We start from the raw sequence: 27,442 nt of genomic DNA on the forward strand, positions 1-27,442 counted from the left end.
TTAACCCTAACCGTAACCCTGGATGATCTGTTAACCCTAACCGTAACCCTGGATGATCTGTTAACCCTAACCATAACCCTGAATGATCTTCTGTTAACCCTAACTGTAACCCTGAATGATCTGTTAATCCTAACCATAACCCTGAATGATGTGTTAACCCTAACCGTAACCCTGAATGATCTTCTGTTAACGTTTGTTTAACGAACAGAACCCCCTCGGTGAACCATTTCTCTGACTGGGTCCCTCCCCCAACCCGTGCCGGGGAAGGTGGGACGTAACAGCGATAAAGCGCACGTCTGATGCACGGTTGTTGGGTCCATAAGACTATTTCTTGTTGTGGCTAGTGCACCATGACTGGTATATCAAAAACCGTGGTATGTACTATACTGCCTGGGATGTTTGTTTGTTTTGTTTAACGACACCACTCGAGCACATTGGTTAATTAATCATCGGCTATTGGATGTCAAACGTTTGGTAATTCTGGCTCATAGTCAACAGAGGAAACCCGCTAAAAAAAATTCGAATGCAGCAAAGGATCTTTTATATGCGCCATCCCACAGACAGGATAGCACATACCACGGTCTTTGATATACCAGTCATGGTGCACTGGCTGCAACGAGAAATAGCCCAATGGGTTCATCGACGGGAATCGATACACCAGACCGACCGCGCATCAAGCGAGCGCTTTACCACTGGGCTACGTCCCGCCCCTGTCTTGGAAGATGCATACAAAAGATCCTTTATTACTAATGACATTTTTTTTTTTAAATTAGCGGGTTTCCTCTTTAAGACTATATGTCAATAATTCAAAATGTTTCACATTAAATAAATGATGTTCAATAAATCAATGTGCTCTAGTGGTGTTGATAAACAAAACAAACTTTAGCTTTTATAAAATATAAGCGAGCGAACTTTATGAGGGGGTCGAGGGGGTCGAGTAGGGGGGTTTGACCCCCTAAAAGCCCACTGCACACGCACCTGTGGCAAGCCTCTGATAATTGCGTAAACGAACGTGAAGTTGGCGCGTAACTCGCCAACCCCTGCAATTGCTCGCGGCAAATGACCAATGCCGTTGAGACTGCCGCGGAGTTTTTCATTCTCTGCGGCATTTGTTTTGCCGTGGACTATATTGGATTTTTTTTTTCTCTCAAGATGTATTTTTTCCTTATTGTTAAAAATAAAATATACTTGGTGAACTGAAAACAGATTAAATGTAGTCGCCCACCCCCCCCCCCCCCCCCCCCCCCCCCCCCCCCACCCCCGTGAAGAGTCCGAGTGGACCGTCGCAGTGAGCGGACTGAAGAAACACCTTCATCAGTACATGCAGGGGGACACGACAGACCCGACCAAGCTCCGTGGCAGTTACCTCAACGCGGACTGGAGACCCCTGGAGGACGGCAGCGAGTACGAACTTCACAGCAAGATGTTCGGTACTCACCACACCGTAGTCGTGACGCACCGGAGGGAGCAGACCTATAGACAGGCCATACTTTCGAACAAGTTGGACAACTGGAATCTACATAAGATGATCCGAGCGGTCTGCGGCCCCGACTACAGTACGGTAGTCAGTACCCTGTTACGACGCCAACATCTGCTGCCGAACCTCCGGGACACTCCAGCCTCGCCGACGTAACAACCTAACGGCCTTAACGAGGCCACTCACGCGGACGTATAGATCGGACTTCAAAAACTTTTAGACCTTCGTTAAAAAATTCATGTCGAAATTACTTCTTCTTTTTTTAAATATTATTAAATAGTCCGATCCTCTCTTCTTTCTCTTATTTATTTTTGAACTGTCCTTCCAAAATGCTCCAAATTATATAAATATTCGACCGAGCAGTCAATTCTTTTTATTTTTGGCTTGTAACTTTTTTCTTTCTAATTTTAATCCTACTAATTTCTTTTACTAATTGCTATTTTTCAAATCTGTCCATTTTCACCCCCCCCCCCCCCCCCCCCCCATCCCAAATCAGGCGTGTTATCTATCTAATTTCATTTTGACTGCCCAATCTAATCTAGCGACCAAATTTAATGAGTAGAATTTTCTTTATTAATTATATTAATTAGAGATGCGCATCAAAATTTTAAAGGCCCACTATTTAATTTTTGGATGTAAATTTCAAAATTGTCCCCTTAATTTTGTTCTGTCCCGGAGCAAGTCACTGGCTATCCAGAGACAGGACCCGGGACGGACATGTTCGAAACTCTAGTGGTATATGAGCATGTTAAAATTATTCGCACTCGCCCAAAGTTCAACCAGGAAACGTTTCGCTAACGTTCGAGAACTATATTTGATTGATTCCCGACGTGGTCATTTTGTTTACCACGAAGCGCTTAAACTAGTCTAGCGGACGTTTCGCTGCTCGGTCTGGGTGAACTCGATCCAGCATTAAAGGGAGTTCACTGCGGACTGACTACGCTGTATATGATAAATTGCCATCCCCTTACAGCCCCATTGTCCTTGATCGTGCACGTGTCATTCGCGTGTTAACTGTTACGTCACTTTCAGTCAACACTGGCATAAATGAATCTTACAGCATATTGGTAAACAAAACAAATAACAAACTCATCATTAAAATGTACTTGCAATCCAGTTGCAAATATGTTAACGGTAAAATTGCCGTGGAAAATGCGGTGGACACTATTTTGTTGCGGCACTGTTTTTTGCCGTGGTAATTTTCTTAATTGCAAGGATTGCTCGCGCAATTCTCATTTTGCGTAAGCTATTTTTGATCAGACGGTGAGTTCAAGACATTGATTGGCTGTTCCATAGCGATGGACTAGATATCACAGTAAAACCATCCACTTAACTTAACACAACTAAAACTAAAAGCGTAAGTACCGGGGTTTTTTGTGTGTTTTTTTAGTATTTGTAAGAAATCGAACTCTACATTCGGTTCGCTCTACATACTATTTATTTTACGTTTTGTTTAAATCGTAATCAACTCGCTCACATTGGTACTTTTTGAAACAACGTGTAACATACATATATAGAACCACATATATACTTGTTTCTCCGAGTTTATAGTGCGTAAGAATATCATACTACGAGACTACGTGGCGGTCTAGTGGGTTAAATATTACGCACTATGAACGAGTTCCATAAATAACATGGTGAAAACAAGTGGTATATGGTTCTGTATTTCTGTATTTATTACATACCACAACATGGTGAAAACAAGAGGTATATGGTTCTGTATCTGTTACATACCACAACGTGGCAAAAACAAGAGGTATATGGTTCTGTATTTATTACATACCACAACACGGTGAAAACAAGTGGTGTGTGGTTCTGTATTGATTACATACCACAACACGGTGAAAACAAGTGGTATGTGGTTCAGTATTTATTATATACCACAACATATGAAACAAGTGGTATGTGGTTCTGTATTTATTACATACCACAACACGGTGAAAACAAGTGGTATGTGGTTCTGTATTGATTGCATACGACAACACGGTGAAAACAAGTGGTGTGTGGTTCTGTATTTATTACATACCACAACACGGTGAAAACAAGTGGTGTGTGGTTCTGTATTGATTACATACCACAACACGGTGAAAACAAGTGGTATGTGGTTCAGTATTTATTATATACCACAACATATGAAACAAGTGGTATGTGGTTCTGTATTTATTACATACGACAACACGGTGAAAACAAGTGGTATGTGGTTCATATTTATTATATACCACAACATATGAAACAAGTGGTATATGGTTCTGTATTTATTACATACCACCTTTGTATATTATGAATAACAAAAGTTTAATCAAGTAATATAGATTACTTCGTCAGGAAATTATGCTGAATGTTGTGGAATTGACAGAAAATGACGTGAACACGTAAACTACGTAGGCGAGATTTTGTACACATATGTTCAATAAAATATTGTGTTTATTGCACGGTCAGAATGGTCTTTGTTAAATGGGTACATAATAAATGCAGTTTTCTCTATGTTTGCAACTTGAGTTGCTATTTTAGGCATTAGAGAAACAGCGCAGTCTTGATTATACCTGGTCAAAAAAACAGTTGAGGGTGGACACGTTGGGGTTGGGGAAGGTCGAGAATATCCCCGCCGTCGCATTTGGTCCCTCCGTCATCCGGACACCGCCGTCGTAGTAGTTTATAGCGTCTACAAACAGATAGTTCATTTCTTATAGTTTATAGCGTCTACAAACAGACAGTTCATTTGTTATAGTTTATAGCGTCTACAAAAAGACAGTTCATTTGTTATAGTTTATAGAGTCTACAAACAGACAGTTCATTTGTTATAGTTTATAGCGTCTACAAACAGTTCATTTGTTATAGTTTATAGAGTCTACAAACAGACAGTTCATTTCTTATAGTTTATAGCGTCTACAAACAGACAGTTCATTTGTTATAGTTTATAGCGTCTACAAAGAGATAGTTCATTTCTTATAGTTTATAGCGTCTACAAACAGACAGTTCATTTGTTATAGTTTATAGAGTCTACAAAGAGACAGTTCATTTCTTATAGTTTATAGCGTCTACAAACAGACAGTTCATTTGTTATAGATTATAGCGTCTACAAACAGACAGTTCATTTGTTATAGTTTATAGCGTCTACAAACAGTTCATTTGTTATAGTTTATAGCGTCTACAAACAGTTCATTTTTTATAGATTATAGCGTCTACAAACAGATAGTTCATTTGTTATAGATTATAGCGTCTACAAACAGACAGTTCATTTGTTATAGTTTATAGCGTCTACAAACAGATAGCTCATTTGTTATAGATTATAGCGTCTAGAAACAGATGTCTGTTATAGATTATAGCGTCTAGAAACAGATAGTTCATTTGTTATAGATTATAGAATCTAGAAACAGATAGTTCATTTGTTATAGATTATAGCGTCTAGAAACAGACAGTTCATTTGTTATAGTTTATAGCGTCTACAGATAGTTCATTTCTTATAGTTTATAGCGTCTACAAACAGATAGTTCATTTGTTATAGATTATAGCGTCTAGAAACAGATGTCTGTTATAGATTATAGCGTCTAGAAACAGATAGTTCATTTGTTATAGATTATAGCGTCTAGAAACAGATAGTTCATTTGTTATAGATTATAGAGTCTACAAACAGACAGTTCATTTGTTATAGATTATAGCGTCTACAAACAGATAGTTCATTTGTTATAGATTAGGGGCGGGACGTGGCCCAGTGGTACAGCGCTCGCTCGCTTTGCCGTCGGTCTGGGATCGATCCCCGTCGGTCGGCCCATTGGGCTATTTCTCGTCCCAGCCAGTGCATCAAAGAAAGAAAAAAAGAAATGTTTTATTTAACGATGAACTCAACACATTTTATTTACGGTTATATGGCGTCAGACATATGGTTAAGGACCACACAGAGTTTGAGAGGAAACCTGCTGTCGCCACTACATGGGCTACTCTTCCCGATTAGCAGCAAGGGATCTTTCATTTGCGCTTCCCACAGGCAAGATAGTACAAACCATGGCCTTTGTTGAACCTGTTATGGATCACTGGTCGGTGCAAGTGGTTTACACCTACCCATTGAGCCTTGCGGAGCACTCACTCAGGGTTTGGAGTCGGTATCTGGATTAAACATCCCATGCCTCGACTGGGATCCGAACCCAGTACCTACCAGCCTGTAGACCGACGGCCTAACCACGACGCCACCGAGGCCGGTATTTCAGTGCATCACGACTGGTACATCAAAGGCCGTGGTATGTACTACCTTGACTGTGGGATGGTGCATATAAAAGATCCCTTGTTGCTAATCGAAAAGAGTAGCCCATGAAGTGGCGACAGCGGGGTTTTTCTCTTATTATCTGTGTGGTCCTTAACCATATGTTTGACGCCATATAACCGTAAATAAAATGTGTTGAGTGCGTCGTTAAATAAAACATTTCTTTCTTTGTTATAGATTATAGCGTCTAGAAACAGACTGCGTATAAAAACAGACGTTGACATTTACAAAACAAAAATATGTTTAACAAAATATAAATCTATGGCGTTATTCTCCGTTGTAAAAGCTGTATTACGGACTTCCCCTGAGATGCATCAGTTAACAACTGCGCGGATACCAACCATAGTAGACCCCAAACTGCACGGCAGCGGCCACGAAGGCACCCACGAATTCTGCGACGGCGTAGTACAGGAGCTTCCACCACGCTGTATTACCACGTAAACAGAAGACGAATGCCACACACGGGTTTAGATAGCCTCCTAAAGAAAGAAATAATGAATGAATGAGTGAGTGAGTAAGTGAGTGAGTGAGTGAGTGAGTGAGTGAATGAATGAACAAGCATTCTGAAAGTGCTGCTAAAGCAATACAGGTCCCCTACCGGGCCAAACAAATGTTCGTATCTCCTAGGTTCAAGGGCGATAACTGTGAAAAATGGGTAAGTCGCCATGAAAGTCAATCTTGATCTGTAACAGAACATAAAGCTATAGATTACCCTAAATTTCAGCTCAATATCTGGAGGCATTTTAAAAATAAAGTCCGGAAAACTAATTTTCGTATCTCCTAGGTTCAAGGACCATAACTCTGTCAAAACTGAATAAATCGTCAATAAAGTCAAACTTGATCTGTTATAGTACACGATAAAGCTATATACATAATTACAGCTCAATAGCCCGAGGCATTGTTGGGGGAAAACATTGGGAAAACTATTTCAGCCAAACAGCAAATATGGTTCCATTGACTGACTGACCCGTTTGTTACGTTTTCCATTGTTGTTTTTGTTCAGGGGCGTAGGCTGGGGGGGGGGGGGGGGGGGGGGGGGGGGGTCGGGGGTTTGGACGACCCGCCCACCACCACCACCGCTGAAGTAAATGGTCCGTTTGCAGAACTAAAACCTATACAGGTTTATATATATGGAGTTTCTGGTGGTGCAAAAATAAAATAGAAAAGGGTCCACTTGGTTCATATTCGAATCCACACACCCCCCCCCCCCCCCCCCCCAGGTCATGATCACGCTACGCCCGTGTTGTTGGGAGTTCTTGTTTTGATTTTAGGGTTTATTTTGGGGTTTTTATCAGAACTCATTTGACTGGCAGTTTACATAATATTGAAAAGGGGTCAAAGTTCCATAATAATTATGTAAAACAGGCTTGATTCCTGCAACTAGGACTGAATTACATATCATGGACCGTGTTGTCTGTCTACCGTGGTTTAATAAGAGTTGCTTCCCTTTTAGGACCCCTCGAAGTAAAGAGTGGTAACATTTCATTTTTATTGGATATAAGCACGAAAATACGTTGAAATGAAATAAATGAAATGAAAATATTTAAAATTCAGAACTAATTTCTGACAATGTTCACACCCATACAAACCACACCCATACAAACCACACCCATACAAACCACACCCAAGCGGGAGTTGGCGGATATCACACATTTATTACCCCAGCGGTCACTCATAACAGGGAAAATAGTTTCCATATTTTCTCAGTGAGAAATATTCTGCATTGGTTTAACGAACAATACTATTGGACAATTTGACGCTTACAAACCAATGACTTTGTCGGTACTAAATATGACGTCATTACTATTTGACAAACCCAAAATGACGCCATGTAGTTTAAAGAGTTTGCGTTTACGGGTCTCTGTTTTTGGTGTTAAATTAATAACAAAATGTCATTTTAATGCAGTTCATTATAGAGTTTGAAGCAGAATAAAGAGAACTTGTGTGTTTTTTTAATTATCTATGAACGTGATTAAATTACAACGTTATAGTAATTCTCAGAACAGTGCGTATTTAGTGGTTTACATCATTTCTATACAGGTTGGCCTTCGTGCATGTGCGTGGAAAATAAAGGTTTTTAGAAAGAAAAAAATAGCTGAGGTAATAAATAGAATAACAAACACGGTTCCAGTTATTATCAAATTTCACTCGGGACATAAATCTGATAATAACCGGTATCTCGTTTATTATCCTCTATATATTTATGGAAACTCTGATCATCAAACCTTACAAAAACCCTCATTTGTCACAGGGGAAATCTGGTGTATGAATATCAAGCCTCGTTACAGCCAAACCATTTGCACTGCTCGTGAAAACCAACTGTCATTTTTAAAAATAACTCCTTGGCTATTACTAAGTCTAATAATTTACTTCTAATTCTAAATAATTAGCCTTCAAACATGGATATGTGCAAAACCAACAAGCGAACTCCTTGCGCGCCGGTACACCCAATAGCCGATGTATTCTTCGTGCTGGGGTGTCATTAAACATTCATTCTTTCTTTGCGCGTCGGGTACACAAGGGAGCTAACTGTATACTGGTACCTAATGCCTGTATGCTGTGGTTTAATGAGAGTTGCTTCCCTTAGACCACTCGAAGTAACGGGTAGCGAACTCATTATTATTCGTTTTCAGTAGAATGATATCATGGGCCTACTCTCTTCTGCTAAGGAAGAAAATTATGCGTTGTTCTCCACTTGAATTTGCTACATAGGCTAATATGTATACGCTCGGCAATGTATAAACACACTGCTCATATAGCGCACCAATAGCTCAGTCTTAATAGAGTCTTTGTTCTCTTTATAAAAATTAATTTATTATAGTCAACAACAAAAGAAATATTATTTAGTTTTTTTTAATTTATTTTATTTTGAATCCCATTAGGTTTTATGTTTACTATCATTAGTAATGGTTTGTGGACATGTTAGGCCCATTTTGACAGTCTATTTAGTATTTACAGAATGAATATTATCATGAGAAAATACATACCGATAGTTAAGCCCTAACGTGACTGACCCGATACCCCGCCAGCCCAGTAGATACAAAGCGTTAAGCCCTAATGTGACTGACCTGATACCCCGCCAGCCCAGTAGATACCGAGAGTTAAGCCCTAACGTGACTGACCTGATACCCCGCCAGCCCAGTAGATACCGAGAGTTAAGCCCTAACGTGACTGACCTGATACCCCGCCAGCCCAGTAGATACAAAGCGTTAAGCCCTAATGTGACTGACCTGATACCCCGCCAGCCCAGTAGATACAAAGCGTTTACACCTAACGTGACTGACCTGATACCCCGCCAGCCCAGTAGATAACGAGAGTTAAGCCCTAACGTGACTGACCTGATACCCCGCCAGCCCAGTAGATACCGAGAGTTAAGCCCTAATGTGACTGACCTGATACCCCGCCAGCCCAGTAGATACCGAGAGTTAAGCCCTAATGTGACTGACCTGATACCCCGCCAGCCCAGTAGATACCGAGAGTTAAGCCCATTCCTCCAGCGGCGTTTATTGTGAAATAGCTGCTCAGTTCCTGACGACTAAGAATATACTGCGCACCGGAACCGACAGCAAACGTCTGAAACAAGAAGGAAGGACCACTCAATATATTTTAATAACGGTTAATTGGCGTCGAACATATTGTTAAGGAGTACACAGATAATGAGAAAGGAAATCCGTTTCCGCCACGCCAGGGGCTATACTATTTTCCATTAGCAGCCAGGGATCTTTTATATGCACCATCATACAGACATCATAGTACATACCATGGTCTTTGTTACACTATGAAACACGAAAATCAGAATATATGTTTTTTATTTGCGGGGAGGGGGGTTTAACGGGAGAGGGAGCGTTGTTGTGGGGGGTGGAATCTAGCTCAGTCAGTAGAGCGCTCGCCTACGGTGCTTTCGTTCAAAGGATGAAAACTCCAGGTGGATCCATTCTCGGATGTGGGGTGGGGTTCCAACCAGTATCCCATGACTGGTATACCAAAGGTCAGGGAATGTTTAAAAGGTTTTGTTTTAATAATGGTTACTATTCAATTACGTTTAGAGGGATTATGCTGAGTTTGCTGACATTGTGAGATGTTTTCGACTAAGATTACATACTGAATATGGCTTCTTATTTACAACATCTGGGTCCCTATATTAGTCCTGTAAACAGGGACCCCAAAATAGGGAGGGTACCGGCAGGATTAGCCCGACTGTAAGAGAGCTAGACGGACATTTGGACATAAATACGCTCTCATTACAGTCAGAGACCAAGCTATTTAATTTTTTGGCAATCGCCGACCACCAAAATGTAGACAAAGATTTCCGCTCTAATACCACAACAATTCTATGTTTGACGTCAAATACATTTACATCGACCATTTTCGAGTTCCTTGATTAAAAAACAAAACAAATTTAGATATTAATTACTAATACACACACTAGAGAAAGAATTCCGACAGCACCCACATTCAGCTAAGCTTCGGCAAACTCCGGACAGCAGAATTCTAAGTTCGCCGACCTGTATCGTGGCGTTGTGTCACAAGATCGCCCACTCAGCCATTCCGTCTTCCAGGGGCCGTCTCATACAATAATACGACAAGTGCCCGACAATCACCAAAAAAGGTTTGTTTTGTGTAACGACACCACTAGAGCACATTGATTCATTAATCATCGGCTATTGGATGTCAAATATTTGGTAATTTTATCATAGTGTTAGAGAGGAAACCCGCTACATTTTATCATTAGTAGCAAGTGATCAAGTTGTTAACACAAAAATAATTGAATATTAAGAGAGTACTAATCAAATAAATGCTTATATGTCAGATTTTAAGCATTGCCTGAAATAAGTGACCTTTTGACCTTTGGTGACCTACATAATGACACAACGATTAGACACATCAACGAACAGAGGTCACCAATACCAATATTGATCACAGAGTATTTTTTGTCAATTTAAACTTAAGTTATGTCCATTTTTTTTATCCCTACCCCATAATTCTAATGCAAAACTCTTGCGTCATGCAGGCCCGTAAGATTGAGAGTTCCGCTCAAATGAAAACAAAAAATCGGATTTTACATATAAACGTTTGTCTCCAAATGACCCGGATAACGTAACCGGGTTTGCTACTTGTCGGACTAGACCGCGCCCCAATCGTCAAATCAGTTATATCGGTATGGTTAAATAATAACAATGTATTATGTAGCGATGTATGTTGATGATTTGCCAACGCCTCATCTTGTGACAACAGAATTGGATCAATGGCGGCATAAATGTAGGACGGCCATAGACAAACCGAGCTCCCTCGCACAGGCCCTAAAACCGTGTGATATACCGATATTTCCTAATATCTTCGTTCTGCTAAAGATCGCGTGCGCATTACCGGTTACTTTGTGCGAGTCTGACCGAAGCTTTAGAACCATCCGGCGACTACATACAGTATATGTGTGCTTCTATGGGGAAGGTCCGCCTTTCTAATTTGGCGCTCCTAACGATTCATTATGACCAAGATATAGATGTTGCAACATTATTCGCCCAACAGCACCCGAGGAAAATGCAAGTCGACTCTGTACTTATACAATGAAATGATATGATCTTATGCAAGTTAAGAAGCGGGACGTATCAAGAACGTCTGTCTGAGATTCCATTTGCTGAAGGTTCGATCCTCCTCAGTGGGCCCGTTTGATTATTTCCCGTCCCAACCAGTGATCCATAACTGGTCCATCAAAGGACGTCGTTTGTGTTATCCTGTTTGTGGGATGTGGGAAGTGCACATAAACATTCCTTGCTGTTATTTGAAAAGAGTAGCCATGTGGCGACAGCGGATTTCATCTGTGACCAAGTGTCGATGTAACTGTGCGTTTGCCATCCAATAACCCCTGATTAGTAGTCAATGTGTTCCAGTAGGATTAAATCTGTTATAGTTTTTGCGATGTGTCATCTATTATAAATACATTGGTACAACTGAAAACGAAGGAAGGAAGGAACTGTTTTATTTAACGACGCACTCAACACAATTTACTTACGGTTATATGGCATCGGACATGGTTAAGGACCACACAGATATTGAGAGAGAAAACCCGCTGTCGCCACTTCATGGGCTACTCTTTTCGATTAGCAGCAAGGGATCTTTTATATGCACCATCCCACAGACAAGATAGTACATACCACGGCCTTTGTTTCACCAGTTGTGGAGCACTGGCTGGAACGAGAAATAGCCTAATAGGTCCAATGACGGGGATCGATCCTAGACCGACCACACATCAAGCGAACGCTTTACCACCGGGCTACGTCTCGTCCCTGACTGAAAACAAACGGTTTCTTGTCGTGGCTCTGTGACCAGGCCATTTTACATGCATAGTTTGCATACCACAATTTAATGGAACTTGTTAACGTGTATTTCGCAACAAAAGTTAAGCTAAGATTCCATTAACGCGGTAAACGGATGCGGCATGCGTGCTGCGTTCAGTTCCCGCACGAATCGCTACATGGAGCGATTCAGTTTCCGCATTCGCAGCCGTTCGCAGCCGCGTGACAAATCGCATCCGCAGCCGGACATGTGGAATCACTCTCGTGCGTCGTCTATATGCAGTTCCATTTTTGCCGCATCACGCATCACGCATGCCGCATCTGCTTATCGCGTCAATGGAATCTTAGCTTTAGTGTATTATTCTCGAGTGTAATTGGCGTCATCACATTGTTTGGCAAGGGGTTATATATATATATATATATATATATATATATATATATATATATATATATATATATATATATACAGTCAAACCTGTCTTAAGCGGTTACACAAGGGAGTAAATAAAAGTGGCCGATTAACACAGGTGGCCGCTGATTATAGGTTGCCACATATACACATATAAAGTCTTTAAAATATGTTGTTTTTTCTTGTTTTACCGTCTGTACTGCTAATTAACGGATGTGTGCTTTAGAGCTGACTATAAATCAACTTCAGAAAAAAATGCAACTGAAATGTATTAAATTAACCGTTCTCAACAATTTTGTTTTCTTTTTCCATTTAATTCCTACTTCATGCGGTGTATTGTCATAGTAAGTGAATCTACATACATGTATGTCATGCGTGGCCTGCCCAGAGGCAATTAGATGCATTCCAGAATCATACTTTCTTAATTGATACACAGTAGAGATGCCGGGACTGAATGGGTACTAGTATTCCTGAAGATGTGAAGATCGGTTCTTTGAGCACAGCACCTTATCTCTGTTGTTAAAATATCCCTTTTATATAACAGTAAACATTTACTGTGGCCGCTTAATACATATATTTTAGCGATTTGGGATCCGATTTAGGTGGCTGCTGGCCGCGTTAGACAGGTGGCCGCTTATTACAGGTGCATTTACATTATAAATCGTTTGGGAGGGAAAAGTGGCCGCTTAAGGCAGATGACCGTTGATGACAGGTGGCCGCTAGGACAAGTTTGACTCTGTGTATAGATATATATATATATATATATATATATATATATATATATATATATATATATATCTGGGGAACCCCCTCCCCCCCCCCACCCCCGTCTACGGCTCCGCGCCTTCGGCGCTCGCGTTTGATGAGTTCCGTCAACATGAAATTTCGATCCCCCCCACCACCACCACCACCACACACACACACACTAAACTTGCTGGCTACGGGCCTGTCATGGTTCACTTTAACCATGGTTTTGCCATAGTGTGTCCCAGTTTATCAATGTTAATATTCATAATCCTAAAATATAGGTCAAAAACTCTTTTTTTTTAAAACCCATAGTTTAGTCAATTCGTGGGGTGTGTGTGTGCAAGGTGGGCTCCTTCAGACAACGGACTAAAACCAAATGTACACAGTCATTACGTAGTTTTATGAAATATAACTTACATTAAAGGGACATTCCTGAGTTTCCTGCAATTTTTAAGATGTTATCGATTAACAAAGACCTTTTAACGATTGTAATTACATATCAAATATATTTTTCGGTATACTATATTAGTGGCTGTATATTAAACGTGTTTCTGATCGTTCTAATATTTATACTAGGTTAAATTTCATTTTATTTCCTAAAATATAATTTTTTCATACGTACGAAATTATTTGAAGACAAAATCCAGTTTGGGCTTCTTACAAATATTAAGACGACCAGAAACACATTAAATATAAAGACACTGACATTCTAAACCAGAAAATATATTTAATATGTAAGTTTAATCGTGGAAATATTTTATTAGTCGGAAACATCTTACAATGCAGCAAACTCAGGAATGTCCCTTTAATTTCTTTTTCATTTCTGTCTGCGTGTTCTTAATTACAGTTACGTCGAGGAATACGTCTTGAAATGACAGACTTACGTATTAAATCTATTCTGGTATTTAAAAGAATACTACATATACTTGGCGGAGTTGCGAACTGACAGAGTGACAGTAATGCAACAGGTTTGATGTGGGCAAGTAATATGGCTCCACTGGCAGCTGTGGTAACAGCGGCTTTCTTCTTCCTCTACAAATAAAAATAAAGTATTTTTAAACACACGCCAGCCCCCCCCCCCCCCCACACCCACATAGAGAGAGGGGGATAGAGGGAGAGAGGTAAATACAAAAACCCGTAGAGAGAGAGAGGGGGGGGGAGGGAGATAGAGTGAGAGCAGAAGGAAGGGGGGGGGGGCGAGTTCGGTGCTTGAAACTCCACGGCTCCAAGACAGTTTTCTTCTTTGTTTAAAATATAGTTTCCGACAACCCCTAGAAACATCGCTCGCCACAGTCTACAATGTAGACACCTCACTCTTAACAATTCCGTGTATTTCCACCTGCAAAACGGTAAGAAGCCCAAAATTATTGGTAAGGCCTATGTTGGTGCCACCATGCGTGGAGGGTGTGAGGTAATGTCCCACCATTCTCCAACTTATTATTTTTAATAAATGCTTTTTTTTGCTGCATACTTGGGCATTTTTAAGCAGACGTGTATACGTTTCGATGAGAGTATTTGATGATATTGTATTTTTAAGCAGACGTGTATACGTTTCGATGAGAGTATTTGATGATATTGTATTTTTAAGCAGACGTGTATACGTTTCGATGAGAGTATTTGATGATATTGTATTTTTAAGCAGACGTGTATACGTTTCGATGAGAGTATTTGATGATATTGTATTTTTAAGCAGACGTGTATACATTTCGATGAGAGTATTTGATGATATTGTATTTTTAAGCAGACGTGTATACGTTTCGATGAGAGTATTTGATGATATTGTATTTTTAAGCAGACGTGTATACGTTTCGATGAGAGTATTTGATGATATTGTATTTCAAGCATGTTTAAGACACCATACAGTATGTTTTGTTTTTCTTTGTTTGTTTGTTGTTGGGTTTCTTTTCTTGTGTGTTGTTGTTGTTGGGTTGTTTTGGGGTTTTTGAGGGGTGTTGTTGGTGTGGGGGGGGGGGGTGGAGGGTATTTTCTTTGTTTATTTGTTTGGTTCGTTGGGGTTTTTTTGTTTGTTTGGGTGTTTTTCTTGGGGGGGGGTTTGTTGATTTGTTGATGTTTTTTGTTGTTGTCTTTTGTTTGGGGTTTTCGGGGACTGGTTTTTTTTTTTTGGGGGGGGGGGTTGGGGGGGTATTATTTAATGTCTTTTTCCACTCTACTCTCGCTGCTGACAATGTTGACATGTTTTGTTGGTGCTGATCTTAGTGGTGTTTCATCCGGCCATCATATCACACGTATAGACATACTGAACCTTTATTTCAATCATTTTAAAAGAAAAGTGCACGCTAATGTATTGGTTGCGTTCTGTTTCGCAAAAGAATGACATAAAATTAACATTTACATTAAAATTAATTATTGAAAAGCACAATTCCAAACATGGCGCCGCCATGAAAAGAAAGACTGCCTATATAGCTTACTGGGCGCACGTTCTGAATGCCAAATGTTCGCGGTCGGTCACTGGGCTGGGAGAAGATACGCAGGAACCAGTCAAAGTGTTCAGTGAGCGCCCGTCCTCCAGAACTCGCCAATGGTTTTTCCATTGTTTGGTGTCACCACAAGAACAACAACAATCAGGAGTCTCTTCAGTTTCAAAAATATGTTTCCTTTATGGCATTAAAATTAGCTCCACTATTACATGTGGATCTAAGAGCAGCCCGTTCGAGGTCATGTCCAGTTGACCTTTAAAGGCTTTCATTCGACCAATCAAAACCTTACTTGCAAAATCATGCCAGTGATTTGAAAAGAATTTGAAAACATTCGGGATTATGCCGAGGGTATACGAAGTGATTCGGGTGAATTACGAAGTATGCCGGAAAGTAATTGCAATATAAATGTTTATATAAAATTCCTTTCAAGACGAAAAAACAAACGTGATAGTATAGCCATAAAATCTGTTTATACTACTATACAATCCATAGTTTATTACTGCACTTTTACCACTGTTTTTTCAATGTTGAAATAGACCAACAAGTTCGCCTATTGCATAAATAGTCTCGTCCGATATTTTTAGAATTTGTATGCTCCCGAATAACGCTATAAAACGAAGTGTAATTGGTCAATATTTAAATTGTTATTTATAGATGAAATGCCACCTGGACATGGGAGTCCACGCAATGCTGTTAGATCTACTGGTAGACCCAGTAGAGCTAATTTTAATCAGATTGAGTTAGACCCTGCGGCAGTAGACTACCACAAAACAGGAGGAACGACACTGTTGTGGGAAGACAACTCGTTCTGGACGCAATAGACATCGATCTTTAATGGCTAGTTTTGGACAACAAAACTTAACATAATTTGTATTTAGATACAGGCCACAGACCACAGTTATTTACGTTATATGTTTCTGTTTAGCGCTAGTGACTATAGCACGTTTATTAATATCAGTAGACCCATGGATGGGGGTTTTCACGTTTGTCTGCCAGGCGGGAACATTCCCAGAGAAAGACAACCCTCGTGCCCAGCTCTTCTTCCCAGGATATTGGTTTAAATAAACACACCCACTAAACCTGGCCGAAGTGCACACATTAAACCTGACTGGAGTACACCCAGTATACCTGGCCGGAGTACACCCAGTATACCTGGCCGGAGTACACCCACTAAACCTGGCCGGAGTACACCCACTAAACCTGGCCGGATTACACCTACTAAACCTGGCCGGAGTACACCTACTATACCTGGCCGGAGTACACCTACTATACCTGGCCGGAGTACACCTACTATACCTGGCCGGAGTACACCTACTATACCTGGCCGGATTACACCTACTATACCTGGCCGGATTACACCTACTAAACCTGGCCGGAGTACACCTACTATACCCGGTCGGAGTACACTACTAAACCCGGCCAGAGTACACCATTAAACCCGGCCGGAGTACACCACTAAACCTGGCCGTAGTATACCTATTTTACACTAAACGTACTACATTTGCATGGGATGGAATTTCAGTCAAATAGTTGCCACTACAAAGCTCTCTGCCATAAAATAATCACAGTCAAACAGCAAACTACTTGCTTGGATATATTTCCGAATTTCATATGTGATCTGTGACCTTGTACTCCACCATCCAATCCTCAATTCATTTCAGTTTGACGTTACAAGAAATTCTCCCGTATCGCAATATTTAACTTTTATGATATAAGTTGATTTAAAGAAAAGAGGGTCTTGTTCATGTTGACCTTATGATAAGAGATAGGCTATATCCTAATAAAACTATTCATAAGGTACTGAAAACGCTATAACGTTATACTGCAGTATGAAAGGTTGAAGTTATCATTCTAGAAGTGCACGGCCAAGTCGTGTCACTATAATAATGATATATGGTCTATTAAATGAATATGGTATTTATAATCAAGTGGTATAATGAAATATGGTCTACTAAATGTATATGGTATTTGTAATCATGTGGAAAGTAACATGTCTCCAACACCAGATGTGACCTCAGCGGTTTTTTCCCTTATCTTCCTCCTTCTCTCTTTCCCTTCTCTAACTTCCTCTATATCTCTTAATCTCTCTCTCTCTCTCTTAATCTCTCTCTCTCTCTCTCTCTCTCTCTCTCTCTCTCTCTCTCTCTCTCTCTCTCTCTCTCTCTCTCTCTCTCTCTCTCTCTTAGCTCATTCTCTATCTTTCTGTCTATCTCTTTTTCTCTTTCTCTGTCGGTCGGTCGCTCCAGGATCGATCCCCGTCTGTCGATACAATTGGAGTAATTCTCGTTCCAGCCATTGCTCCAGAAATAGTGTAACAAAGGCTATGGTATGTACTATCCTGTCTTGCTGCATATAAAGGATCATATGCTGCTAATCGGAAAGAGTGGCCGCAGCGGATTTCTTCTTCTTAAAACATTAATTAGTTGCTATTAAGAGTCTAACGTACTGTACTGGTGATACACAATTAAAATCCATAATCGATTGTGTGGGCAAATGTTAATTGTAACTGTTTCTCCACTTTAGATGATAGAACTGATATAAATATGATGTGGTTTGGGTTTGTTTTTATTTGTACGTAAAGGAAAATATATTAATTAGGTAAAATTAACCATTTGTAGGGTGCACCCGACAATAGGTGCATGGTTCTTATAATTCAGATCTTTTTTTCTGTTCATATAATTCTAACCAAAAGTGTAATCGAAAGTTGGCCGGTTGGTGCCAACCGATTATAAGCGATTCCCAACAATAGAGAAGACTATTCCAACGATTATAAGCGATTCCCAACACTAGAGAAGACCATTCCAACGATTATAAGCGATTCCCAACACTAGAGAAGACATTTCCAACGATTATGAGCGACAATAGGTGCATGGTCCTTATAATTCAAATCCTTCTTCTGTTCGTATAATTCTAACCAAAAGTGTAATCGAAAGTTGGCCGGTTGGTGCCAACCGATTATAAGCGATTCCCAATACTAGAAAAGACCATCCCAACGATTATATCGGATTCCCAACACTAGGGAAGACCATTCCAACGATTATAAGCGATACCCAACACTAGAGAAGACCATCCCAATGATTATAACGGATTCCCAACACCAGGCAAAACCATTCCAACGATTATAAACGATTCCCAACACCAGAGAAGACCATTCCAACGATTATAAACGATTCCCAACACTAGAGAAGACCATTCCAACGATTATAAACGATTCCCAACACTAGAGAAGACATTTCCAACGATTATGAGCGACAATAGGTGCATGGTCCTTATAATTCAAATCCTTCTTCTGTTCGTATAATTCTAACCAAAAGTGTAATCGAAAGTTGGCCGGTTGGTGCCAACCGATTATAAGCGATTCCCAATACTAGAAAAGACCATCCCAACGATTATATCGGATTCCCAACACCAGTGAAGACCATTCCAACGATTATAAGCGATACCCAACACTAGAGAAGACCATTTCAATGATTATAACGGATTCCCAACACCAGGGAAAACCCTTCCAACGATTATAAACGATTCCCAACACCAGAGAAGACCATTCCAACGATTATAAACTATTCCCAACACTAGAGAAGACCATTCTAAAGATTATAAACAATTCCCAATACCAGAGAAGACCTTTCCAACGATTATAAACGATTCCCAACACTAGAGAAGACCATTCCAACGATTATAAACGATTCCCAACACCAGAGAAGACCATTCCAACGATTATAAACGATTCCTAACACCAGAGAAGATCATTCCAACGACTATAAACGATTCCCAACACCAGAGAAGGCCATTCCAACGATTATAAGCGATTCCCAACACCAGGGAAGACCAATCCAACGGTTATAAGCGATTCCCAACACTATGGAAGACCATTCCAACGATTATAAGCGATTCCCAACACTAGAGAAGACCATTCCAACGATTATAACGGATTCCCAACACCAGAGAAGACCATTCCAACGATTATAAGCGATTCCCAACACTAGAGAAGACCATTCCAACGATTATAAGCGATTCCCAATACTAGAGAAGACAATTCCAACGATTATAAGCGATTCCCAACACCAGAGATGACCATTCCATCGATTATAAGCGATTTCTAACACTAGCGAAGACCATCCCAACGATTATAAACGACTCCCAACACTAGAGAAGACCAACACATAACGTACCAGCATGGTTATTACAACAAGTAATGTACCAGCATGGTTATTACAACACGTAACGTACCAGCATGGTTATTACAACACGTAACGTGTACCAGCATGGTTATTACAACACGTAACGTGTACTAGCCTGGTTACTACAACACGTAACGTGTACCAGCATGGTTATTACAACACGTAACGTGTACTAGCATGGTTACTACAACACGTAACGTGTACCAGCATGGTTATTACAACACGTAACGTACCAGCATGGTTATTACAACACGTAACGTACCAGCATGGTTATTACAACACGTAACGTGTACCAGCATGGTTATTACAACACGTAACGTACCAGCATGGTTATTACAACACGTAACGTTCCAGTCTGGTTATCACAACACGTAACGTGTATCAGCATAGTTATTACAACACGTAACTTTCCAGCATGGTTATTACAACACGTAACGTACCAGCATGGTTATTACAACAAGTAACGTACCAGCATGGTTATTACAACACGTAACGTACCAGCATGGTTATTACAACACGTAACGTACCATTCTGGTTATTACAACACGTAACGTGTACCAGCATGGTTATTACAACACGTAGCGTGTACTAGCATGGTTACTACAACACGTAACGTGTACCAGCATGGTTATTACAACACGTAACGTGTACAAGCATGGTTATTATAACACATAACGTACCAGCATGGTTATTACAACACCCAGCTTTTCAGCATGTTTATTACAACATGTAACGTACCAGCATGGATATTACAACACGTAACGTACCAGCATGGTTATTACAACACGTAACGTATCAGCATGTTTATTACAACACGTAACGTATCAGCATGTTTATTACAACACGTAACGTACCAGCATGGCTATTACAACCCAGTAACGTACCAGCATGGTTATTACAACACGTAACGTGTACCAGCATGGTTATTACAACACGTAACGTACCAGCATGGTTATTACAACACATAACGTACCAGCATGGTTATTACAACACGTAACGTGTACCAGCATGGTTATTACAACACGTAACGTACCAGCATGGGTATTACAACACGTAACGTACCAGCATGGTTATTACAACACGTAACGTACCAGCATGGTTATTACAGCACGTAACGTACCAGCATGGTTATTACATCACGTAACGTGTTCCAGCATGGTTATCACAACACGTAACGTACCAGCATGGTTATTACAACACGTATCATACCAGCATAGTTATTACAAGACGTAACGTATCAGCATGGTTATTACAAGACGTAACGTACCAGCATGGTTATTACAACACGTAACGTACCAGCATGTTTATTACAACACGTAACATATCAGCATGGTTATTACAACACGTAACGTATCCGCATGGCTATTACAACACGTAACGTACCATCTTGGTTATTACAACACGCAACGTACCAGCTTGGTTATTACAACACGCAACGTACCATCTTGGTTATTACAACACGCAACGTACCATCTTGGTTATTACAACACGCAACGTACCATCTTGGTTATTACAACACGCACGTAACGTACCAGCTTGGTTATTACAACACGCAACGTACCATCTTGGTTATTACAACACGCAACGTACCATCTTGGTTATTACAACACGCAAGTACCATCTTGGTTATTACAACACATCAAAAGAAAGAGAGGAAGCTCAAAGCAGGTTTAAGGACTACACAAACTACACAAACTACACAAACTACGCAAACTACCACAGACTAGCAGCAAGCGAGCTTCTGTGTGACATATTATAGGCAAGGCAGTACACACCACGGCTTTTGATATTGCAGTCGTGAGTCCACAACCTATCGCATTCTTGTTTATAAACTGCATTTCACCTTCATGTTTATGGTTTTTGGTTGCCAGTTATCATAATTGGCATTTGGACTAGATTAAAATGTGTTGCCGCAACATGAGGGAAGTTTTGCAAACTTAATAAGGACTAGGCCTATTAAAGTTTGCGGATTTTATTCATTTTTAATGACACGTTTTGCAGAAAATATAACTTAAATGTAAATTATCTGCAGTACTATGTGCTACTGGATTCAATATCAAACAGTTGGAAGACCTTACTCGCAAATGGCAATGTTAACAAACTTAGGTAGGTACCAAATTTAAATATAAATTTATTTTTAAAAAAATGAAAAAATTAATGAAAAAATTACAAAGTAACAAAGGTATTTTATAAATTAGCTCTTGAACAAATTCACATGGATGCAAAACCTATCATTTCACAACAAAAATGGAAACAAAAATTACACATACAAATTACTGATCAAGATTGGGAAAACATACAATACTCCTTTCAAAATAACCGATGACTCAAAATTACAATCTTTCCAATTTAAAATAAATTACAGAATATATTATACAAATAGTAAATTGATGCAATGCAATTTATACGAACAATGTACTGTTTGTGGAAACACAAACGAGACATTAATTCATCTATTTGCTGAATGTCAATATGTCCGAACTGTTTAGTATGGGTCCATTGAGGTACTGAAAACAAAATGTAACATAATTATGCCTCTCGAGATTCATGCCCTTTTGTTAGGGCTTTTTTTGTTAATTTTCTAAAATCTGATATCATACATGTGTGTTTAATACTAATAACACAATATATCCATATAATATGTAGAATGTAAAATTTATTACTAATTCTAAAAACATGTTTAGAACATATTAAGTCGTATACACACATAGAACTGTATTCATTATATTTGTATCCAGCAAACGCTTCCAGAATAAGAAAAAGATGTGGAAATATTGGTCAGGCTTTACAGTCATAAGTATATCAACGATATTTGTGTATGTATACATTTTGTCTCTCTCACATATATATTGTAATCATAACCACATTTTCTGTGTGTACTATGTGAATGCAAGATCAAATAAAAATGAAAAATGGAGAGAAAAAGGTTTGCTGATTTTAATTTTGATTTTAAAACGAAGCACACAATTGTAAATCTTTGTAAAGTGTATGTCTATGGGCGTGTTTAACTGACAGTAAAGGCGGTCACTGCTCTTCACTTAGGTTCATGTCTATTGGCGTGTTTAACTGACAGTAAAGGTGTTTAACTGACAGTAAAGGCGGTCGCTGCTCTTCAGCTAGGTTCATGTCTATGGGCGTGTTTAACTGGCAGTAAAGGCGGTCGCTGCTCTTCAGCTAGGTTCATGTCTATGGGCGTGGTTAACTGACAGTAAAGGCGGTCACTGCTCTTCACCTTGGTTCATGTCTATGGGCGTGTTTAACTGACAGTAAAGGCGGTCACTGCTCTTCACCTAGGCTCATGTCTATGGGCGTGTTTAACTGGCAGTAAAGGCGGCCACTGCTCTTCACCTAGGTTCATGTCTATGGGCGTGTTTAACTGGCAGTAAAGGCGGTCACTGCTCTTCACCTAGGTTCATGTCTATGGGCGTGTTTTGTTTACCCGACAATAAAGGCGGTCACTGCTCTTCACCTAGGTTCATGTCTATGGGCGTGTTTACCCGACAATAAAGGCGGTCACTGCTCTTCACCTAGGTTCATGTCTATGGGCGTGTTTACCCGACAATAAAGGCGGTCACTGCTTTTCACCTAGGTTCATGTCTGTTGGCGCCTTTAACGGCCAGTAAAAGCGGTCACTGCTCTTCACTTAGGTTCATGTCTATTGGCGCGTTTAACTGACAGTAAAGGTGGTCACTGCTCTTCACTTAGGTTCATGTCTATTGGCGCGTTTAACTGACAGTAAAAGCGGTCACTGCTCTTCACTTAGGTTCATGTCTATGGGCGTGTTTAACTGACAGTAAAGGTGGTCACTGCTCTTCACTTAGGTTCATGTCTATTGGCGCGTTTAACTGACAGTAAAGGCGGTCACTGCTCTTCACATAGGTTCATGTCTATTGGCGTGTTTGACAGTAAAGGTGGTCACTGCTCTTCACCTAGGTTCATGTCTATGGGCGTGTTTGACAGTAAAGGTGGTCACTGCTCTTCACCTAGGTTCATGTCTATTGGCGTGTTTGACAGTAAAGGTGGTCACTGCTCTTCACCTAGGTTCATGTCTATGGGCGTGTTTACCCGACAATAAAGGCGGTCACTGCTCTTCACCTAGGTTCATGTCTATGGGCGTGTTTACCCGACAATAAAGGCGGTCACTGCTTTTCACCTAGGTTCATGTCTGTTGGCGCCTTTAACGGCCAGTAAAAGCGGTCACTGCTCTTCACTTAGGTTCATGTCTATTGGCGCGTTTAACTGACAGTAAAGGTGGTCACTGCTCTTCACTTAGGTTCATGTCTATGGGCGCGTTTAACTGACAGTAAAGGCGGTCGCTGCTCTTCACTTAGGTTCATGTCTATTGGCGCGTTTAACTGACAGTAAAGGTGGTCACTGCTCTTCACCTAGGCTCATGTCTATTGGCGCGTTTAACTGACAGTAAAAGCGGTCACTGCTCTTCACTTAGGTTCATGTCTATGGGCGTGTTTAACTGACAGTAAAGGTGGTCACTGCTCTTCACTTAGGTTCATGTCTATTGGCGCGTTTAACTGACAGTAAAGGCGGTCACTGCTCTTCACCTAGGTTCATGTCTATTGGCGCGTTTAACTGACAGTAAAGGTGGTCACTGCTCTTCACCTAGGTTCATGTCTATGGGCGCGTTTAACTGACAGTAAAGGCGGTCACTGCTCTTCACATAGGTTCATGTCTATTGGCGTGTTTGACAGTAAAGGTGGTCACTGCTCTTCACCTAGGTTCATGTCTATTGGCGCGTTTAACTGACAGTAAAGGCGGTCACTGCTCTTCACCTAGGTTCATGTCTATTGGCGCGTTTAACTGACAGTAAAGGCGGTCACTGCTCTTCACATAGGTTCATGTCTATTGGCGTGTTTGGCAGTAAAGGCGGTCACTGCTCTTCACCTAGGTTCATGTCTATGGGCGTGTTTAACTGCCAGTAAAGGCGGTCACTGCTCTTCACCTAGGTTCATGTCTATGGACGTGTTTAACTGACAGTAAAGGCGGTCACTGCTCTTCACCTAGGTTCATGTCTATTGGCGTGTTTGACAGTAAAGGCGGTCACTGCTCTTCACCTAGGTTCATGTCTATGGGCGTGTTTAACTGACAGTAAAGGCGGTCACTACTCTTCACTTAGGTTCATGTCTATGGGCGTGTTTAACTGACAGTAAAGGCGGTCACTGCTCTTCACCTAGGTTCATGTCTATGGGCGCGTTTAACTGACAGTAAAGGCGGTCACTGCTCTTCACCTAGGTTCATGTCTATTGGCGCGTTTAACTGACAGTAAAGGCGGTCACTGCTCTTCACCTAGGTTCATGTCTATGGGCGTGTTTAACTGACAGTAAAGGCGGTCGCTGCTCTTCACCTAGGTTCATGTCTATGGGCGTGTTTAACTGACAGTAAAGGCGGTCACTGCTCTTCACCTAGGTTCATGTCTATGGCGTGTTTAACTGACAGTAAAGGCGGTCGCTGCTCTTCACCTAGGTTCATGTCTATGGGCGTGTTTAACTGACAGTAAAGGCGGTCGCTGCTCTTCAGCTAGGTTCATGTCTATGGGCGTGTTTAACTGACAGTAAAGGCGGTCACTGCTCTTCACCTAGGTTCATGTCTATGGCGTGTTTAACTGACAGTAAAGGCGGTCGCTGCTCTTCAGCTAGGTTCATGTCTATGGGCGCGTTTAACTGCCAGTAAAGGCGGTCACTGCTCTTCACCTAGGTTCACCCATCTGGAGTCGTCATTGACAACTGAATATTGTATATATAATTGTGTTTGGTTTTGCTTCTTTTACTCCTTTGGTAGGTGTGAATTGTTTTCAAGTTTACCTTTTATCACTGTGTTCCGCTATTTAATGTCAATTTTATCAGTAGTACACAATTCATTAATTTGTGAAGACCACCTTTGAATACCCATGTGTTAAGTTTAAGAATTATCGAATTAAAACTCTGAGATTTGTAAAATAACTTTTTATTATAATAAATGTTTGTTTTGTTTTTTACCTTTTTCACTTTTTGGAGACTGTCCTGTTTGTGATAACTTTCTTGAAAACTAATAAACATTTTCAATGTTAAATTTTTATTTACATTTTTTTTAAATTTTATAAAACTAAAAAAATCAAAAATATGTCTATTAGTTTGTGAAGACTGCCCCTGAGAATACTTATACTAAGTTTCAGAACTATCCAATCATACCCCTAATGTTAAATTCCATTTTAAAATGTTTAATTTTTTTAATTACGAATTCAAAATTTGCAAAATATCTCTATATTAGGTTGTGAAGACTGCCCCTGAGAATTAAAGTGCCAAGTTTCAGATTTATCAAAACAGACTTTCAAATTTATCAAAATAAATTAAAAATTAAAAAATTAACATTTTCCAAAATATATCTATTCGTTTGTGGACGGTGCCCGTAAGAACCATTCTACCAAGTTTCAGAACAATTCAATCAAAACTGTAGGGAGAAATAGACGTCAAAGAACAAGTTGACGGACTGACAGACGGATGGATGGACGCCGGACAAATCAATATCAGAAAAGCCCCGCTGACGAATGTCATTGAGGTGCTAACAAAAAAACTAATAAAAAATATATAATAATTTAAAATCACAAAAAGTAAAACTTACCACAAGAATGAATGTCCCAATTATTTCCGCCAGCATTTCTCTCGCAAGGTCATTTTTAATTTTTAGATATTTTCCGACATTCTTTAAACCCATTTTTTTTATTCCTGTCCTTTAAGTAAAACAAGGTGACTTAACTACACCAGTCGTTTGCTTCTCGCTGAAATGATTGATGGCAGTTGCCTGACATTACGTCAAAACACGGACAGCCTTATCACCGACCACGACGCGTAGGAATTCCAGTCTACTTGTATTCATGTGATTAGTGTTTCGCCTTGAACAGAGATCTGAATACCTAACTTTACAAAAACCACGTGACGAACAATTTGAAGTCGCCCCTCTCCACGTCCCTCCCACTCTTGTACTTGTGATCTGTTTTATCTCTAGCAATGCAATTTGTGAGGCATATTAAAACTAGCACCGTTCGTCCGTCCGTCTGTCCGTCCGTCCTAAAATGTTTCTGGAGCCGTTCAAGATAACTTAATAAAACTTTGGTCACATATTAATCTAGTGCCTTTTAATATGAAAGAATTTCCTTTTTTAATTAAATCTTGTATTGTGCCCAGAACATAGAATAGCAGTGTCATTGTTGGGGTGCTCTGAGCTCACTGTCTCACAATTGTTTTTTTATATTATATATGTTACTATCACTAATCACCAACAACAGACGAAAGCAATTTGATAGGGTTCTTTATTGAGGGTACGTAGTCTATCACAAAACCCTGTGAAAAATAACAATAATCTTAAAATATATAAAACACGATGATACATACATCCGCATAAAAAAAAAAAAAAATACTCTTGATTAAATAGAGAAAACACAATTAGATACACTAATTGAATAAGCGCTACTTAAAGCATATAATTAAATATTTATTAATTTAACATTAATAAATAATCCATGGTAACATATTCTCAATGTATAAAGCTAAACATTAATAAATAATCTAAACTAAGTTACATTGACAATATAATGAAAAATACACATTTACACAGTACACAATTAGCACGAGCAGTGAATATACTGCAC

General features: G+C 40.0%; 1 protein-coding gene across 1 annotated transcript in view; it reads right to left on the reverse strand.

Annotated features, from left to right (window-relative positions):
• The window catches only part of LOC121388182 (aquaporin-9-like), a 30,233-nt gene extending 14,497 nt beyond the window's left edge, over window positions 1-15,736 (reverse strand). The window contains exons 1-4 of the mRNA XM_041519451.1: window positions 15,614-15,736; window positions 9,182-9,308; window positions 6,077-6,214; window positions 4,021-4,139 (exon numbers count right to left, since the gene is read on the reverse strand). Coding sequence (XP_041375385.1) covers window positions 4,021-4,139; window positions 6,077-6,214; window positions 9,182-9,308; window positions 15,614-15,736 — 507 coding nt within the window. The remainder of the gene's footprint in view (window positions 1-4,020; window positions 4,140-6,076; window positions 6,215-9,181; window positions 9,309-15,613) is intronic.
• Window positions 15,737-27,442: the final 11,706 nt, after the last annotated feature.

Source organism: Gigantopelta aegis, chromosome 2, assembly GCF_016097555.1.
Source record: "Gigantopelta aegis isolate Gae_Host chromosome 2, Gae_host_genome, whole genome shotgun sequence".
NCBI classification, from domain to species: Eukaryota; Metazoa; Mollusca; class Gastropoda; order Neomphalida; family Peltospiridae; genus Gigantopelta; species Gigantopelta aegis.